Genomic DNA, 19325 nt, shown 5'->3' with positions numbered 1-19325 from the left:
ACTTCTATATTACTTTCTCTAAAATGTTCGTCATCTATGTTGTTGTATGTTATTTAATGAAAATCACTTTAGAAGACATAAAACAATGTAGGCTATTTACTTTAAGCAGGTTCTTATATTTATAAGTTGATTTAAATGTCTAAGAGGTTTGAACATTTAAAAACGTTTTTTCTCAAAATGACCATTTTTGACATCTACCCTTTTTATTATGTCCCCTTCATATCCAAGGCAGTATAAAATTAAAACAAATCGGATATTTCAGTCGTTTTGTCCTTTTAATTAAATCGGATATGAAAATAATAATCAACCCCTAAACAGCACAATACTTCAAAACAAGCTAAGTTCAAATCTTCCATGTTAATCTTCCCATTTATGGCGTGGTCAATGAGAATTTAAAAGAGCAGTCATCCGTGTAGGGTGAATATTGAATCCATTGGAGCATTTAGTTGACAAAGCCGCCATCTGCCCTCCCAGTCACGGAGTAGCGCCAGATAACTCCCGTGGGAGATGAAAATGACGGAAATTCGATTTGGTCCGTTAAATGGTACACTGTTAATTCGATCAACCTCCTCACGTGCGTTTTGACACAAGAGATTAAAATAAAATTAAATCCTGCTATAATATGCCAGATATTCCGCACAAGACACCTGAGTAAAGATGTCTTATTTTATTTGATTAAGCAAAGAGGAAATTCTATTTTTTTTGCATACGTATTGCAAAGTCAATCACTTTACCAATTACTAAATTGCTTACTTCATACGAAAATGTAAGACAAATGTGATAACGTATTGCATCTGTTACGGACGTCAGAAAAGCTCAGCGGCCATTCCTGTGGCCTTTAAATGATAACAAGTCAGATTAAAAACCGCGATATACTGTAAAGCGAAATCCTGCCCCCTCAAAAAGACTTTTATTTGTTACCTTTGGGGGTGGTTTGTGTTATACCGAGGCCTAAAGAAATAGGAATATTAATTATTTATAATTAATTAAAAATATCGCCACATCGTATTTATTTTATTAATAATATTTTCATGTTCTGTACATGTTGTTTACCGCGCGGTCTGCATCCTAATGCGGTCGGATGGTGGGGGAAAGTAGTCTTTATACGTGGCGAGAGAGGGACAGATAGAGCGGGCGACAGCGCGCTATCTCTCTCGCGGCGGAGTTGGTTGGCTAACTATCGCCCGCTATTGGCCGGCCGGTGTAGGCCGCGCATATTTTTTGTGCATAAAAGGCCGCAGCGCCCGTAAATAAATCAGTCTCATTCTACTGCTCGTTTTTAAATCATCTCCCACTCTACCCTCCGCCAATACCGACTACTCTACAAGATCTTTGCCTACCCTTGGATTCGACTACTGGATTTCTCACCTTACGTATCCCGACCGCGGCGTTTTCTTCTGGAATTAAAAGTCCTTTTCAGGACTACGAGTCAATTCGGCTTTCCACTGCATGTAAAAACAGTATGTGCTTCAGTCTTTAGTTCTTGCTGCCTTACACATAGCGGAAAGGACGACCTGGTGAAAGTGGTGGACCTGCTAACTCTTCGGTAGCGCGTCAGCTACAGAAACATTTACCTTATACTAGTTTCCTTGGGTAACAGTGAATAAATACATTGTGAGTTCCGAATGAGGATGTTCAGTGGTTTTATCATTTATCATTTATTTTAGAGATTTAAAAAAGAACATGTATCGTATTTTTTTAATTATTTTTTTAAAATTTAAATTTACTTGATAAACCCAAACGGGTTACATACATTCAACAACATATTTTTACTTTTAAAATTCACATTCTACCGTTAATAATAATATTTTTAACATCTTTTTTAAATGTTGTTCGAGTCTTTTGTTTAGTTTTTTCTGGTAGTTTATTGTGTAATTTCAGTCCATGGTTTATTAGTCTCGATTGTCCTTTTCTCGTTTTAAATTATTGTATATGATATTTTTCTGGTATTCTCGTATTGTGTTCATGTTTACCACAGTTTTTTTCAAGTTTTAATTCTTCATCTACAATTACATCAGTGGTTAATTTATGAATAAATTTTAAAGATTCTAGTTTAAAGAGTTTAGTTACATTTAATTGTTTAGTTTGTTCAAAAAGTTCTTTATTTGCTGTTAGATGGGGAAGGTCATAGACTAACTTTAATATTTTATTTTGCTGTCTTTGTAGTCTATTTAAATCATTTTGATTTCCTGTTCCCCGTAGTAGTTGCATATAACATATTTTAGTTTTTACATAGGCTTCATACATTATAATTTTTTCCGTTTTTGGAATAAAATTTTTGATTTTTAAAAAAAGCCCGCAATGGTAGCCGAAACGTCGGAACAAATCCAAAACACACGGTATCACCCTAAAAATAGTGACCGTGAAAACTTTTGCACCTTAGTTTGAAGTAATTCATTATTATTAACAAATTAACATTTTGAATTCACGTTTTAACACAATTTTTTGTCTTACACTTAGTAGTTTCTGAAATTAAATCTTATTTTTGGTCTAATTCTTAATATTTTATATATTTTTGACACTTGTGCAATATTATTTACACACATATCTATTCTCATTCCATTAAAACACCCACTCACCCACTCTCTCACACACTTACACTCAGACAAACACACTAACATGTATTGTACTAGTATTTCATGTATTTCTGTGGATATCTTTCATTGATTTTATTCTCTGTATATTTTATTTGTTATATTTTTCTATTTGTATTACTGTTGATATCCCCAAGAAATAAAATAAAAAAACAGTTTTTAATTATTTTTGTCATACATTTTCGAGGATTTTTTATTTATATTTTTTCCCGTATCATTGAACTTCCTCATCATAGTGGCTCAAAATTAGACAGCGCGGAGACTATCACGTTCTTATTTCTTGTTCACTGTACTAAATATTTATTTACTTTAAATGACGGAAAATCCGCGCACAGAGAACGGAACAGACGCTTAAGGCGCGCTGTCCGCCCAGTTCCGCCGACGAAACAACCGACTATCCGCGTAGTGTGCCCGACAACAGTAAATCAACGCAATAAATGTAATGGCCTTCCGCAGCGGAAGATCGGAGATGAAATTTCCGCTGAATGAAATCTAGCGGCGGCTATTTGACCAATATTTTCTTTGCATCTTAACAAAATTAATACACATAAAAAAATCTACATACGGAGCCAATAATTTTCATTACAAAGTTGCCGCTTTAAATAAATGAGAGATAACTTTTGGGCCTTGTGTTTTATATGAACTTTTATACAAATCGCTATTTTTGTAAAGTATAATTGAAGTCAGCTTAAAAAAAAGATTAAATTATATGAACATGTTTTTTTCTATTAAAATTTTATATGCTTCCTTTACACTGCTTGAATTTCCAAGTAATATTGTTAAGTTTTAGATCAACTGACCCATACAAGCAAACATTTTTTTAACACAATGAATATAAAAAACAAAAAATTGAGAATAAGGAAGGTCAGTGGTTTTTTTTGTTTTGGTATTTGTTAAATGACTATTAAACTAAGATTTAAAAAAAATATTTTTATTTATTGTATTATCAGCGCTACAATTTTTTAAAATTTTGTATTTCTGAAATAACTCCGTTTGTGACGTCAAAGGTTCATTTCCGCTTATTCTTATTCAGTTTTTCCAATTGGTCCAAAATACGGCAAGTAGACCGGATATCTTCCATAGCTCTCATTTCATAGGTTGATTAATAAGGACCAGTGACGTCATTCAAAATAGTGCGTTTTTTTGTATATTTCAAAGAATCTTTGCCGTAAATTTAATGCTCTAATTTTTGCCCCGCACAAGAAAACACTTTTTTATCAAGTTTCCCGTAGGGCTGAAGTTTCTTATTCTTTTAAATCAAAAATAATTTTGTTTTTTTTTTTTACGATTTGAAATACCTACTGTAGAATAAACTTCATCAATATTTTCTGTTTTATTTTACACACAATACAAAATTTTACTATGGTACAATTATTTATTTTTATGTCCCGACTTGTTAGAAAATCCCGAATATAAAAACGTCCATTTTATTCCAACGCAAATCTGTTGAAATATATATTTTGAACATGTTTATCGTTCAACGACTTTCCCAAGGTTTCTGAACTCATATTCCGCGTAACTAAGTGGTTCTACCTGCCACCTTACCCCGGATTATGTTTCTGGACTTTGAGAGATGTCGCTCTTGACTCTAAAAATGACTCAAACCCCAAAAGGCCTTATATTTATGAGGTTTCTTCGAGCAAAAACAGGCGACAAGTTTGCTAAATTGTTTTGACTAAAATAACTTAGTTATTAATTATGAGAACAACAATTCGTTAGCGTGTGATTCTTTTTGTGTCAAAATGCCACGACTACGGTTATGTAATATATCTTTTTCGTTTTTCGTACCCCTTTTTCCACTCAATGAAGCAGAAGGTACTGTGTCGGAACACCAAGTACAGCGTGTAGCTATAATTTGCTTTCCAAATGCTAAATGATGAGTTAACAATATAAAAATGTTTATGAAATGCTTGGAGAGGAGGAGCTGATATTTTCGAGGCAGAAAAAAATAAGGGTTTTCTGTCCACCTTGTCGTACTTCAAAATAGCACCAGTTCTATGAAATCTGATAATTATGGTTGTTAGTTTCCACTGTAGAATTTTTAAATAAAAAAAATAAAATGTAGACACTAAATTTTTTAAAGAAAAATAATAATCAATAAATAATAATAGCCACGAGAATAGTGCTAAAGAAAAGTAGGTAAAATAAAATAGAAAAAATGCAAGAAGACCTTAATTGGATAGCAATAAAAAGAGACTGATCTATAATGTGCTTTTTCTTATATTTCAATTCTTAAACAATTAAATGCCCAAATATTTCATTATTAAGATAGCGCTAAAAAAAAAATCCATATTTATATTACTAGAAAAAAGAATAGAATAAGGCTGCCATTTGAAAAAAAATTGAATCTTAAAATTGTTTTATGTTTGAAGGTTTGAAGAATGAAAAAAATTGAATAAATTTAAAAATAAATTTTATGTGTACTGTAAAATAATGTAAGTAAAATAAGTGTAAATATTAGTTTATTATACTATGTATTGTAATAAAAGCTAACTCAATAAATAAATAAAAGAGGCTTGCAAATTTACATTTCAGTGGTATTTTAAATGAATAAGTTAATGCTATTTTACACAACATAATAAAAAAAACAAAGGTTTAAAAAAAACTATTCTGAATATTGCCGGATAGTTCTAAAGCGTTTTGCGACTTCAATAATATTCTAATTAAATACTGAGATTGGAATAAAACATCAAAACAAATTTTGAGTTTTTTAATTTCGATAAATTCGAAAAAAAATACAAATTAGGTCGCCCGTAGGAGAATAATTAAATGTTCATCAATTTCAAATCAAAATTTCAGCAAAATTGCTTAAATATTTTCGCAAGATATCAAATATTTCTCAAGGGTGAAGAAATCTTAGAAATTTACTCGTGTTTTAAGCTAACCGTGGTTATTTTGCCACTTTTTGAGATTTTCTTAAGGAATAAATAAATTAATATTTTTTGTTTTCCAACAATGGAAATTTCAAATGTAGGTCATCATCTAAGAATTTATAGACATTTAGCAGTGGTGAGCGCTATTAGCTTAATGGTCAGTGGTATCACTCTCTCGAGATTAAAGTTAGGATAGAGGTGGCACAGAACTGCTTTTTCAAAATGCGTGACCTCCGTAGTAATAGGTACTTCAACCTAAATCTGTGTATGCGATTGTATGATGCTCTGTCTTTTTAGTATATCTTTGTGGCGTTAAAACGTAGAATCTCACCCAAGCTACCAAAAAGAGAATTCAAATATTCGAAACGTGGTGCTATAGAAGAATACTTAAAATATCATGGGTAGACAGAATTCGCAATGAAGAAGTATTAAAGTGAATAAAAAAAGACAGACACATGAAAAAAATCTTAAGAAAAAAAATATTTAGTCATTTTATGCAAGAAGAGAATTGTGAAACAATACGTTTCATATTGCAAGGAAAAGTTGAAGGAAAACTGGTTTTTGTTCATAATAAAACATGGGAGTCAACCTTTAATGACGCTACAAAAAGTATTACGATAGTTAATAACTGGTTTGAAACAAATTTACTTAGTATTAACATATTACAACAGAGATGAAGAACATTAAGGAGAAGGTAATATAGAAGTCTAGGCAACTACAGGGCTTATGACCAGTCAATGGCTGGTTTAAGTGGCCACTTTACACACTGTGTAACATTCACCATTCTGCCTATATTAGAACATCTATATTCCTTCGATTCTTTCATCTGTTGATGTTTGTGAAGTTAAAGAGCTGAAACCTTTATTTATGCGGGTGAGATTCATCTAATTGAATTATTTCACCTACATACTAGGCAACGCCTGAAAATATTATTTTTTCAATTTCTATACTTCTTCATGGACCAGGTAATTTATCAACAATATTTTGAGTTTGTCCAAATTTTTGTAGATGCCTGTAGATGCGCCCTGTAGATGCCTAGACTTCTATATTACCTTCTCCTTAATGTTCTTCATCTCTGTTGTAATATGTTAATATGAACAGCTCCCCAGGGAATTGAATCCAGTCCTTGTCTACTCCACTCATTAGTTAACCCGAACAAATTTTGATAGTGATCTTTAAGATACAAATAACGTTATTTAATTAATTTTCAAATAATTTTGAATCATCTATCTTTACCTCTGTTTTGTATAAATACATTGAACTCCTTAATAAATATTCCAGTCTCAAAGATGTCGCAAAAGCGATGACACCGGTCACTGGATATTCCAAATTTTTGGTTTAAAAAATCACTCTTTTTTTATTTATATAATAAAAAGTTAATGCTTTAAAAATGAATAATTGGTTTTTATTTATATTTATCCGAGAAATACTGTACGTTTTGTACAAAAGTATCTATGATGAAATTTTCTATTAAATCGTATTTACGATATTGTTACTTACCTTTTTTGTATTTTCTTTATGTTCTTGCACATATTCCTGCTTGAGCGGCTCCGTTTGAAGGTCCGGAAGTGAGTGACTAATTCTGATGGCCGTTTGGCGCGACAAAGAGTCGCACTGACTATCTTCTGAAGATCTGCGTGACCTAACAAAGAAACAGAAGAACAAAAACATCATTATCAAAAGCTTAAAAGTTGCATAGCTGGACGCCATTTAAAAAAAATCATGCTAGATGATTTTTAAATGAAACAGCAGTCATTCAATCTGCCGATTAAAAAATACACTAAAAATAAGTTTGAAAGTATTGGAAGTGTAAAAAATAATTTACAATGTCGAAAAAGTTAAAGCCCAGAAGTCTACCCAGTAAAAATAGAGGTGCGAGACTCATCCAAAAATCAATACCCACTGTCATCTGATCTACTCGAACATATTTATTCATTTCCCAAAACATCCGAATTACGGATTACCTAACACGGATGACAAATTGCTGACAGACAAGGAAATACATAATAACCGCAATTTTTCGCTAGGAAGTAAAGAAAACACTATGGACAACGACTATATAAGCTATAGCACCATTAGATACCTAGGCCTTGATTACAATAGGAAGTTATCAGAGTTATCTTCGACTGTCTATAAAGCGAAACCGATATATGTGTACGAAAATAAGTATATTTGCAACATTATAGTATCTTCGTTGGTAACCTACAATTGAACATGTTTAGAAGAAATAATTGTATGCATATTCTGCTTTTCATACAGATGACTAAATTTTACTTTGCAGATATAATTGAAGATAAATGTTAACTTCCCATTGTAATCGGAGCCCTGGGCCGCGATTATGAACGGCTATCTTCATCGGTACATGCTGAAACGGTATAAACTAATGTCGATATTTATGTACGAAATTGTGTATATTTGTGTGTAAACTCAAAGTATTTTCATCGGTAGCCGGAAATTGAACATGTTTAGAAAAAAAAATGTAAATATGTTTCATTTTTCATACAGAAAACTTAATTTTACTTTGTAGATAAAATTGAAGATAAATTTTAACTTCCTATCAGAATACGTACCCACTTGTTATTTAGACTTAGTTTAGTGGTTCGGTTCCGTACTAAGTCAGATTTTAACGGTTCGTAGTTCTCGCCGTCACTTTTGCGCTTCACTGCCGATTCCGTATTATATTATTTAAGATGTAATATTTTTCATATTCTGTCTCCAACAGGAGTAGGAGCTCCCTGATTTGACTAGTATAAATCCTACAGAAGTTAATTAAATTATTTACCTTCCCCTGATCCACCTCCAAGTATTGGCGCAGTGGTAACCAACAGCGGCCAAGAGAACCAGGGCCATCGCTACCAGCGATAGCCCCCCAGCAGTCTGGTACACGATCCACCCGTACCAGTCCTCTGAAAAAAAACAAACTAATCAATAATTTGTTGATTTATTTATTATTAACTAACAGTATATCGTCCATTTATAAAAGTGAACTAGTAACATTAAAAATAAAGTCAAAATTAAAAAATTAAAAAAAAACAAAAAAAAAACAACAGAGCTTTGACAAAACATTTAACATAAAAAAAAATATTTGGACTATTTTTAAGAACGTTTTTTTAGACTCGAAATTTGAAGACTGACTCCATATGAGGGCATTAGAAGCAAACGAAGAAATCTCCACCAAAAACGGAAAATTAGTTATTGATGCCAAAATAAACTATACATAGAAACTTACATACATAAATAATAGCGTAATTCAAAACCATCTCTAAATCTTGCGAAAAAAGATTTCAATTATACTACTTGAAACCGCAAATTGAGCATTTTCCATTGAGTTGGTGAAGCAAGATTAGAAATCTCACAATTCTTTTTTAAAAGTTTTTCACAAATATCTCAGTAACTCCTTCTGTCTTCTGTCGTATTTATTGGTCATTCATGGTGTTTTTTTTCTTTTTTTTGCACAACAGGCCCAATTACAGTTGTGAATTACACCACAGAATACCCAGGCTTGAGGAAAATCTCATTTATTTTGTTGTGTTCTCACCGGGAATCGAACCCGGAACCTTCAAGCGTCTTGACTACTACACCACGGAGGCTACCGCGTTTGCTTAGCTGTGAACCGTAACAAATGCGTTGCTACAAACCCCCTTCAGACACAGTTGTTTTGTTTGGGGCTAGTGACTGGAACTCTGTGTTTCAAAAAGCAAATTGTGGTATGAGAAGAGTCAAAAACTGGCTGGATGACAATCTGCTAATGCTGAATGTGGATAAAACCAAATATCTTACATTTAGTATAAGAGATGGGTCAGTACCTGAAGCCAGTTTAAAGCTTCATATAAACTCTAGAAATTCGTGTCAATTATTGAAACCAGTTGATATTATAAAATATCTAGGCATTGTAATTGACAGAAATTTGCGATGAGAGACACAGGTTCAGTCCCTGGTATCTGGATTAAGAAAACTGTGTCATGTTTTTAGCTCACTCTGACGTTAGCACTCTTAAAAATGTCTGCTTTGCGCTTTTCCGATCGGTGATTTCATTAGATCGGGACTGCATCGGCGCGTACTCGAGAGTAGTGTAATTCTGACCAAGTAAAATACATAAAAGTGATACCGGCCAGATAGCTCCCGAAATCACCACTTCACAACAGGACATAACAATGTAATCTAGACTTTATTTGGTACACATAGAAGGGAGACTAGACATTGGAGGCATATTTTAGGAGAGAGCGAACAATTCAGTAGCAAAGGGTTATCTTAATTTATATTTTTAATAACATTTTTTTTTGCACCACAACAGGCCAGGAGGCCTGCTTACAGTGGTGAATTACATCACAGAGCACCCAGGCTTGAGAAAAATCACATTTTAATTTTTGTGTTCTCATCGGGAATCGAACCCGGAACCTTCCGTGCGTGAATCAAGCGTCTTGACCACTACACCACGGAGGCTTTATCTCCTGTCTTTACTCTTTTCCACATTTTGTGCTTCTAGTGAACTGTGTATTTTGATTATTTATTTTATTTTATTTTATTTATAGAGAATACGAACAGATCGCTGCTTAAAAAAAAGGGCCACAAATCAAAAACCACGAAATTTCGCTTTATTGCAATTCGAGGGATGGTAGAATGTTTCCGATGATTAGTTTTTATGTAAGGAATATAGAAAATATCAGGCAGTCTAGTTGGTCTTAAGGAGACACAGTTAGCAAGAAAATAATATTTTTTTTTTTTCAAAAAGCAAGTTTATATTTTCAATAGTGCATATAACTGATATTGAAATCCATTACATTACTATTGTACATTATTTAATTATTTTACAGAAACAAACAGTCGACAATGATATTATAACATAAAAAAAGTTACGGTCTAAAGACAGACCAGCGAAGTTTCTAAATAAAAATCATACATATTAAATAGTGGTTTAACAAAGGAGTGTGTTTGGGCGTATTTGTATGAGAGTAAGTGTAGAGGTGTGTTTGTGTGTAATTGTATGGAAATAATTAATAGCAAGTGAGAGCGTCTTGCAGCCAAAAAGAATGAGTCTTAATAAATTAAGGGGCATGTAAAACAATAGATGCAAAAAAACATTATAGTTTGAGATATAACGATAGAGGAAAGAGTGTTGTGCATAGTTGGTGCTACAGACTGGCAGATGGAATAAATACTTATTTCTTGTCACGCGAAAGGGGACATTAAAATCAATTTTGGAGAGTAGGTTATAAGAGTCTACTTTATAATGTAATAATTTCTAAAAGTAGCATAATTCAGATATAGTGCGTCTGTTGTGATAAAAAGTCCATTTTGTTTGGCAGATTGGCTGTAAGTGCAAAGCGTTTTATTGTTTTTATAATCTGGGTATTTTAAAAAAAATCATTGATCATTTTCAATCCTTTCAATGTTCGTTATGTTTTGTGGATGCAACGGTTGCAAACTCCAAGTTGTATAAAGTTTTCAATGTATTCGGTTTTTAAAGGGTTTGGGAAATTTAAAACACGACTAAAAATATTTACCAAGCCAAATAACTGGCCATGTCGTATTTAGCATGAAAAATATACGTTCTTAATACACAAGAATGGTTCGTTTTGTTTAAATATTTTTATTGAATAATTGAAAAAATACTAGAATCGATCCTCGAGAAAAACAATTATCTAAATAAATTGATTTTTCAACAAAGATTAATAAAAAAGCATTTTTACAATAGAATTTAATATGCCAAAAAAATAATTTAATAAAATGATGTCTGAAAAATCTTTTGAATACGTATTACTAGAAAAAGGGATATAATTGGTCACGGAGTCTAAAGCTCACTCTAAATTCAGGCAAAGAAATGCCAGGTTTTTGGGAACAAAAATATTCAATGTCTTGCCCGAAAATTGTGAAATCACCCCGATTCAATTGAATAAGTTTGTAAAAAAAGAGGTTTGCAGGTTTAGGTAGAGCGAGGTTAGAAAAATTACTTAAATAAATTGATAAATAATAGTGTAAGACATTAAACTCATATAATAAATACACTAGTACCTACGCAGTATGTAACAGTTAGAATGTTTTTGACTTCGACAAATAATAAACAATGAATACATTGGTTTTTTAAATATTACAAACATGAATCAAGTTATGAATTTGACCAGTTTTAATGATTTTAAAAAAGCGTACGATTTTTCTAGTCCTGTGGAACGTGGGTGTTTTCTGCAAATTGAGAAATGCCGTTTTTGTGATCGACACTATTTTCAGAAGGTGATAATTAGAGTTTTTTGTATGAATACGGTCTAGTTGTTTTTAACAAAACAAAGAATTGACCTTACTGCACCCGATAACACTAATATATATATATTTTTTTAATTGTGGACTAGCTGTTTTCTGAATAACTATGTTCATTTGGAGGCACCTATTTTGAAATAGGATTGTTCTTCAACCCGTAAAAAAAGATCTACAGGTACTAGGCAATGTAAAAACGAGGAAATTTCAACACTTTGACCATGAATTGAGGTGAGAAAATACCAGCTCCTACATTCATAATACGAGGAACAATACAAGGCGGAGACAACTGGGTCGTCGAAGGGTTTTCTGGCTCCTAAATTTAAGGCAGTGCAGCGGTGCGGAAAGAGTACCAAACCACTGTTTAGGGCTGCAGTCAACAAGGTGGAGATAGCAATGATGATCGACAACCTCCACAGAGGAGACGGCGGCGGCGGCGCTGGCGCAAACTAGCGGACCCGACAGACGTTGTCCTGCCCGAACGTTGGCTTGCCTGCCTGGTATACTTACGTAGGAGTACAATTTTGAAAAATGTATTGAATTTAATATTATTTTAGTGTTACTAAAAATCCAATAAAAAAAAATAAATGGGTAGAAATTATAAGGAATTTAGGAAAATAATCTGATTAAGATCAACGAAATACAAATGCTGTTTTAAACATTTAAAAACAAACTATTTTATGCACAAAAAAACCACATCTTTCCATATTTTGGAAATGCATTCTCCTCAAATGCAACCCTGGTAGATCGATGAAAAAACATTTATGCTCCTAACTTTTTTTTACACATTTGATTAAAAAATTTAATATCTACGAACACGCACAGCTCAAAAATCTGTATTTCTCTGAAAACCGCACGTAAATCGGTTAAGCCGTTTAGGAGGAGTACGGTGACATCACACGTACAGAGAAATTATATATGAAAAAATGTAAAAATAAACCAAGTAAAGAAATAAAATACAAAAAGCCCAGACTTCTCCATTTCCTCTTTTAGTTTCGTCTATGAATATATATTTATTATTATAGGTCAACTATTAGTACCTTGAATTTTTCGCAAAATTGTTCTTGGTGGGTGGATAATTGGTTGTGATTTATTAGCCTTGAAATATTAATCAAAACAAATTTTGCTAAATTATGTCTCCATCTTGCTCATTAAAATTGTAATGAATTTAATTGCTGAGTAATTATTGGAAATTTCAAAATATCAGAAGGCTTCCCGGGATTTTGTTTTAATTGATTAATAAAGGCATTCTACAATTATTCTGATTAATTAGGTCGATAAGTTAATTAAAAGCAAAATGAAGGTCAAAAATAATCATTACTAAACAGTTGATTAAAAGCCATCGTTTCAAGTAATAACCACAAAAATAAAACTGGCATGTTTAAAAATTGCAATACAACGTCATTCTTGTTATTTGAATTATTTTTTCCCTTAAATTTATGAATTTTTATTAATATTTAATGCAATCACTATGTCGTCAATATTTATTAAATGCATGTGGTTTTAAATCGGCTTTTATTTATTTATTAATATGACTTATTAAAAATTATATCCACGGCACGCAGTGTCTTTTATCTTACAAAAAGGCATATTTAATAGAATATACACACAAATAATTTAAATTAAAAGTACTATTTATTTATTTATATATGGATATTTTTAAGGATACATTTAAACATTTAAATTATTAAAAAAGAAAATAGAAAGACACAATGGAATATAGTAGACTAGATGGGAGTTAAAGCTCCCGAGAGGTGTTTATAATTGAATTTGATTCAGTGATTGTGTGAAAGAAGACAACTTGTTATCAAAAAAATCAAGACTGGTATGTTTGTTGGCAGACCTAAGAATTCTGGGTATGGGGAAATGAAAACCATAGTTAGTTCTATGGTTATCGGTATGAAAGAGTAAGTTTTGTCTGAGGTTTCTAGTTGGGATATTTAATTTAATTGATCTCAGTAGTTCAGGCGCAACAAAGAGTGAGTTGAGAATTTTAAATACGACTAGAGGGTCGAATTTATTTCGACAGTCTTGAAGAGAAGATATATTTAAGCTTGTTTCTAACTCATTATACGTATATCGGTCTCTGGAAAGGCCCAAACCTATCTTTCTTAAAAATCGATGTTGAATTGATTCAATATTTTTTATGTGAACATCATAATATGGTACATAAATACTAAAGCACAGCAATTTTATATAAACAATTATTAGATATAAATTAAAAATAAATAATAATAATAAAAATTAAACAATATGTGCACGTAATTTTTTTAAAATTTGAAGTACAAAATATAAGTATATTAAATACAATAAAAAAAATTATGTCTAAAAAAAAGCAGTAATATTAATAACAATTAAAGTAATTAAAAAATGAAGTAAATGAGAGTTAAAACATTTGGGCAGTTCCATGTAAAGTTAACAATCTTAAATAAATTCAGTAAATCTTTTCTTCTCTCAGCTAGTTTCAACAAGTTCAAAGTATTTAATAGAAAGTCATAGTTAGTAAATTCATATCCGATTCCAAGTTTAAAGTTAACGTATCTTAGAAAAATAATTTTAACTCTTTCAAGAGTATATTGGTGTGAACTGTAATACGGAGTACTACTTGAGTTGTATTCCAACTGGCTCCTAACCAGTGCTGTGTATATCAATTTCAAAGGATTTTTTTTTTAAATCCTTTGTCACTCTCAAAATATAATTTAGCATGTTTGTTTTATAATTTTGACAATGGTGAAGGCATAAAGTGGGTTTTACATGTTAGTTTAATTGATGTCCTGATGAAGAGACGGGTACCTCTCGAAACCGGTTGGCATAGAAAAGTCGGTAGGTGGTTTCAATATTGCTATCAGCACCCACGATTGGAATACGACTAAAGTAAGGTGGTCAACGCCTATTTTCGAAATTCTCCCACCATTTTTTGTTCTATAAATTCACTTTTATACTAAATTTGTCTGTGAGTAATTTCTAAATAATGATATATATATTGAAAGAATTTTATATTTTTAACTTTTTATCGTACATTCTGAATTTTGTTCCACAGTGTGTTTGAAGTCCTATGTTCGATTCCCGGCCAGGTTATGTTAATGTATTTATTTATGATTAACTACGTTCGTAAGAACTATGACAAATATTTAATTTACATCACATATAGGTACATCAAAATAAATCAAAAATGTATTTTCGAAAATTGATTAGAAATAAAATTTGTTTAATTTTTTCAGGTAACTTATTATATTTACAATTTTAATTACTGTAGAATAAGTTTTGGAACTCACTGGAAGGTGTGTTTTTTAAAAATATTAATATTAAATGTAGAATTCACACAATTATTATAAATGCAAAAGTTCTTCTGATTCTGTTTCCGTCACGTCACAATAGAGCGATCGATTGACGTGATTTTTTGCATAGCGCTTAGATAACCGGAGAGATAAGAAGTAAAATTTGCTGAAAAAAAACATCTGAATCTCTCAGGAAAATTCGTAGTAAAAAAATTAATTAATATTAAAACAGCACAATATTGCGACTTCGATATAGAAAAATAATAGTCGTATATTTGGCAAAGCGATAGTTCAAGGGCCGACAATCAATACAGGCTACTTTTAATATTTAATCACTCTAAAACGAAATTATTTATTGTTCAACTACAAAACTAATTTCTCCCTAACACCATTCGAACGAAGCCGCGGATAAGTTTAGTAGTTGACATAAATTTATAGATAAAATTTACCAAAAGTAAAATATTTGACTGTAATTTATTTATTTATTTACCGACATTAGTTTATTGTACATTATTTGAGACATAAGTCCCAACTCCATGGGACTTAAAGTCTTGTGTTGAGATGGGACTAGCAATTAGTTGACAAAGACACACGAGTTTATCACCACAAATAAATGATCAAAAATTTAAATTGAAAAAAATACATATATTCGTATATATGGTACATCAATATGGTAAACAGTAAACTCAAACATTCGTAAAATCATCAAGGAGTTTCCTACTCTAATCCCTCCCACTAAGGAAAATCCAGTCCTTATCTACTTTCTTCAAAGTAGTTTTTGTCCTTGAGAGCTTTTCCAAAATATTGAACACTCTCGGTGCGATAAATGAGAGATGTCTCTGAGCAAAAGTCGTACGGGTTTTGGGTATGAAATAATTCATGCTCTGGGAAAACCTCGTACGGACATTTTGCTGAGACCTCTCCTTATTGTTCGACCAGAAGTGTGTAAGCGCTTATTTTAAGTACAGCTGTCTCATATCCAGCACCTTCAAGTATTGGAATAACTGTTTTGACGGGTTTATTAGAGGGCGCCGGAATATTATTCTCAATAATAATTTCTGTGAAATTATGAGAGACTTTAAAATGGATGCCGCGCAGCCCCCCCAGCCAGCTATTCGATAGGTTGCAGTGGATTAAAACAGAGCAAAATACACACTTCTGAGAGTGTCAGTATCTAGAATGTCTCTAAAATAGCAGAATAGATGGCACAGTTTTCTCAACCTAGAGTCTAGTGACTGGACTTGATAAATTGCCCCCATCCCCATCGATAAATTGACGATTAAATTATTTATTAAAGTTTTCTTGCACCTGCTGGCTAAAAGTTTTACACGGAAAACGTTCATTTTACTTGATACGAGTATAGCAGGTAAAAAAGAAATTAGATATACGGTGAATTTGACAGTTATGAGGAAAAATGGCGTTCTTGACGAATAATATAAAAAATAGCGGGTGAACGACCGGGGTAGAACATAGTATACTTGAGTATATCATTCACGAAAACGCAATTTCTATTTTTTTGGCATGCTGAAGTCCCAGCAGTAGCTACGTAAAATAGATTTTTCGTTGTATTTCTGAACAGAACTTATAAATACGCCAACACAAAAAATAAATAACATGTAACAATATTTGAGTATATCCAAATGTTTGTTGACAAAAGATTCGATTTCACCCCCTCGGGAGTCATTAAGATAAACAAATTATAACAGGGATGGAGAATACCTTAAAGTAAGGAATATGGAAGTCTAGGCATTTACAGGGCTTATGACCTGATGTGCAAAAATTTAAATTAAAAAAATATCTAAACGCCACGTTCCTTTGTTTTTCATTTCTCCATTGTATGAATGTACTGCAGAATGTTGCCTTTATCTATGCTGACATTTTATGTGCAATATTCTTAGTCTTGCAGACAATGATGTATTGTATTCAATTAAAAACGCTAAGTTTCTTCTAGGAGTCGTGACGCTATATTTTAGGTGAAATTATTTGGTACGTGTGTGTGTAATTGATCAAAAGTCTATGGCACCTACACATTTTAGAGAAGGAAATATTGAAGCCTACGCATTTTCAGGGTTTATGACCAATTGTTGACTGGTTTCAGTGGCAACTTTGCACAGTGTGTAATATTCACAATTTTCCGTGTGTTTTAACATCCACATTTCTTCTACACTTTCGCCTGTTGACTTTTGTAAAGTAAAATTTTAAGTCTATCAATATACACAATTCATAAACTTGTCTTTTTAAGCAGACTGGAACTTTTTTATACTCTATAAAGACAGACATGGCATGACCAAGTTTAACAAATCCTTTAAGACTGACGTGTCAAAAATCGGAATGTCACCGTCCGTGCATTAGAAGATGTATAAATAAAGAGAAAGCGAAGTTTATATTATAGGCGTTCTATTATCTCTGCCTTTCACCACGGGGAAATGGCGTGATAGTTTGTTTGTTGTATGATAGGCAGCCTATGTTTATAAGATGCGCAAAAGTATCCCGTTTACGAGATGTCATTTTAAGGTTGGTAATTTCAATCATCATAAAGCTTTTATTTATTTTTAATGTAAATATTATTTAGATAGTCGTTTAATCAATACTATGTATTTGATTTGTTTTCCATTTATGAAATTATTTTTTGTGCTAAAAGGATTAATAAAACAAGCTGATTAATCTTATGTTCATGATATAAAATAAATCACAACCACAAATTTCAGGAGTTATCAAAATTATAATTTATAGGGGACATGTTTATGTTTTGTAGCAAACAAAAAAAGCAATATTTTACCATACAAAACAGATATTGTTATGAAGGCAAAGGAAGGGTTGTTATAAATTTTATGCCCTTCGTATTTTATTGTAAGAATCCAGGGGAGAAACACCTCCCTTTCAACAAACTAACTATATCGTGACGAACAGTTGTACACGTGTCTTAAAGATATTTAGCTGGTTTGAAAAAACCAATAAGTATTTACATATAAGATAATTTTTTGGGCGAACTCGTGTTAAAATTAACCTGTTATAATTTTTGATTAATTACAATTAAAATGCGATTCTTGTCCTTCAGTTTACGTTGGAAGAACGTCAAGAAATTTTGATATTCGTGTTAAAGAACATATGATGTGTCTTCACAATAATAGTTTCTCTGAATTCAAAAATAACCTAATCAATTTAAATTACGACTTTAATAAAAATACTGGAGTAAAAATCTTACATACAAATGATAAAGGGTTAAAAGTAAATAATATGGAAATATTTCACATTAGGAAAGCTTTAAAAAATAATGCTCCTTTGATCAATAATCAGACAAACTTCCAATATAGTCTTTTATACGATGTTCCACTGTAATGGTCACCCTATAAAACCTATAAAGCTTATCTCCTCCGTGCATCCCCTCTACTTTTTTTATTAATTCTCAAACAAGCGAATATTTTCATAATTTAATCAGTGCATGTTTGTCCTAATTAGTGCATGTGCTTATTAAAATGCATGTCGAGTTGGTTTTATATTTTTGTGCAACAACTATGGTGAAGGTGTATAATGGGTTTTGCATGTTGGTTTAATTGGTGTCCTGACGAAGAGACGGGTACGTCTTGAAACCGGTAGACATAAAAATGTCGGTAAGTGGTTACATACAAATATTTAAAAACATTTAGTAAAATGTTTGACCACAAAGTAAATGCTTTAAATATTAATAATAATTATTCATTAATTTTAATTTTAAACGGATCAATAGTTTCATCAATTAATTTTTTTGGATTGCTTAATAATTAAACGAATGAAACACTTTTTTCAATAAATGACAGGTCAACACTTCAATCCACTTAGTTTGATGGACCAATAACCGGTATCATTGCTCGTTATATAAAGTTTGATGATAGAGTGAATGGTTGAATTGCAGAATATTTTCTTTCGCCGTAGACGTAGCTGATCTCAGCGTAAGACAGATTATTGTAGGGTAAACCTGACAGGGGGACATACCAACATAGAGCTAAGGTTTTGGATCTCCTACCTCGCCAATAGTCAGCAATTTTATCATGTTAAATGATACAAAATATACTTGCTCCTGTTATTACAAAATATATTTAACACGCTGTGAAATTCACCAATCTGCCTAAAACATATATTACTATTATAACTATTCCATCTGTTGACTTTTGTGAAGTGAAAGGGCTGACACAATTATTCATCTTACTGAATTAATTCACTTAGGCAACGCCTTTTCAAATTAAAACATAGGTAGAATGGTAATATTTGGTCGCTGAAACCACTTAACTAATGTAATTTTGAATCAATAAATAAAATAAGTAAATAAATTACAGGACGTTCACCCTGTAAAT

At 31.8% G+C, this 19325-nt stretch overlaps 1 protein-coding gene across 1 annotated transcript in view; it reads right to left on the bottom strand.

Annotated features, from left to right (window-relative positions):
• The window catches only part of LOC148274054 (synaptotagmin-10-like), a gene marked incomplete at its 3' end in the record, with an annotated part of 159111 nt that overhangs the window by 86619 nt on the left and 53167 nt on the right, over positions 1-19325 (bottom strand). The window contains exons 2-3 of the mRNA XM_088237702.1: positions 8250-8373; positions 6968-7109 (exon numbers count right to left, since the gene is read on the bottom strand). Of these exons, the coding sequence (XP_088093828.1) occupies positions 6968-7109; positions 8250-8373 (266 nt within the window). The remainder of the gene's footprint in view (positions 1-6967; positions 7110-8249; positions 8374-19325) is intronic.

Source organism: Micrasema longulum, unplaced genomic scaffold (assembly GCF_059751315.1).
Source record: "Micrasema longulum isolate JH-2025_06_02 unplaced genomic scaffold, ASM5975131v1 h1tg001769l, whole genome shotgun sequence".
NCBI lineage: Eukaryota > Metazoa > Arthropoda > Insecta > Trichoptera > Brachycentridae > Micrasema > Micrasema longulum.
Note: the sequence above shows the minus strand (reverse complement) of the source record. Positions and strands in the feature narration are given on the sequence as shown.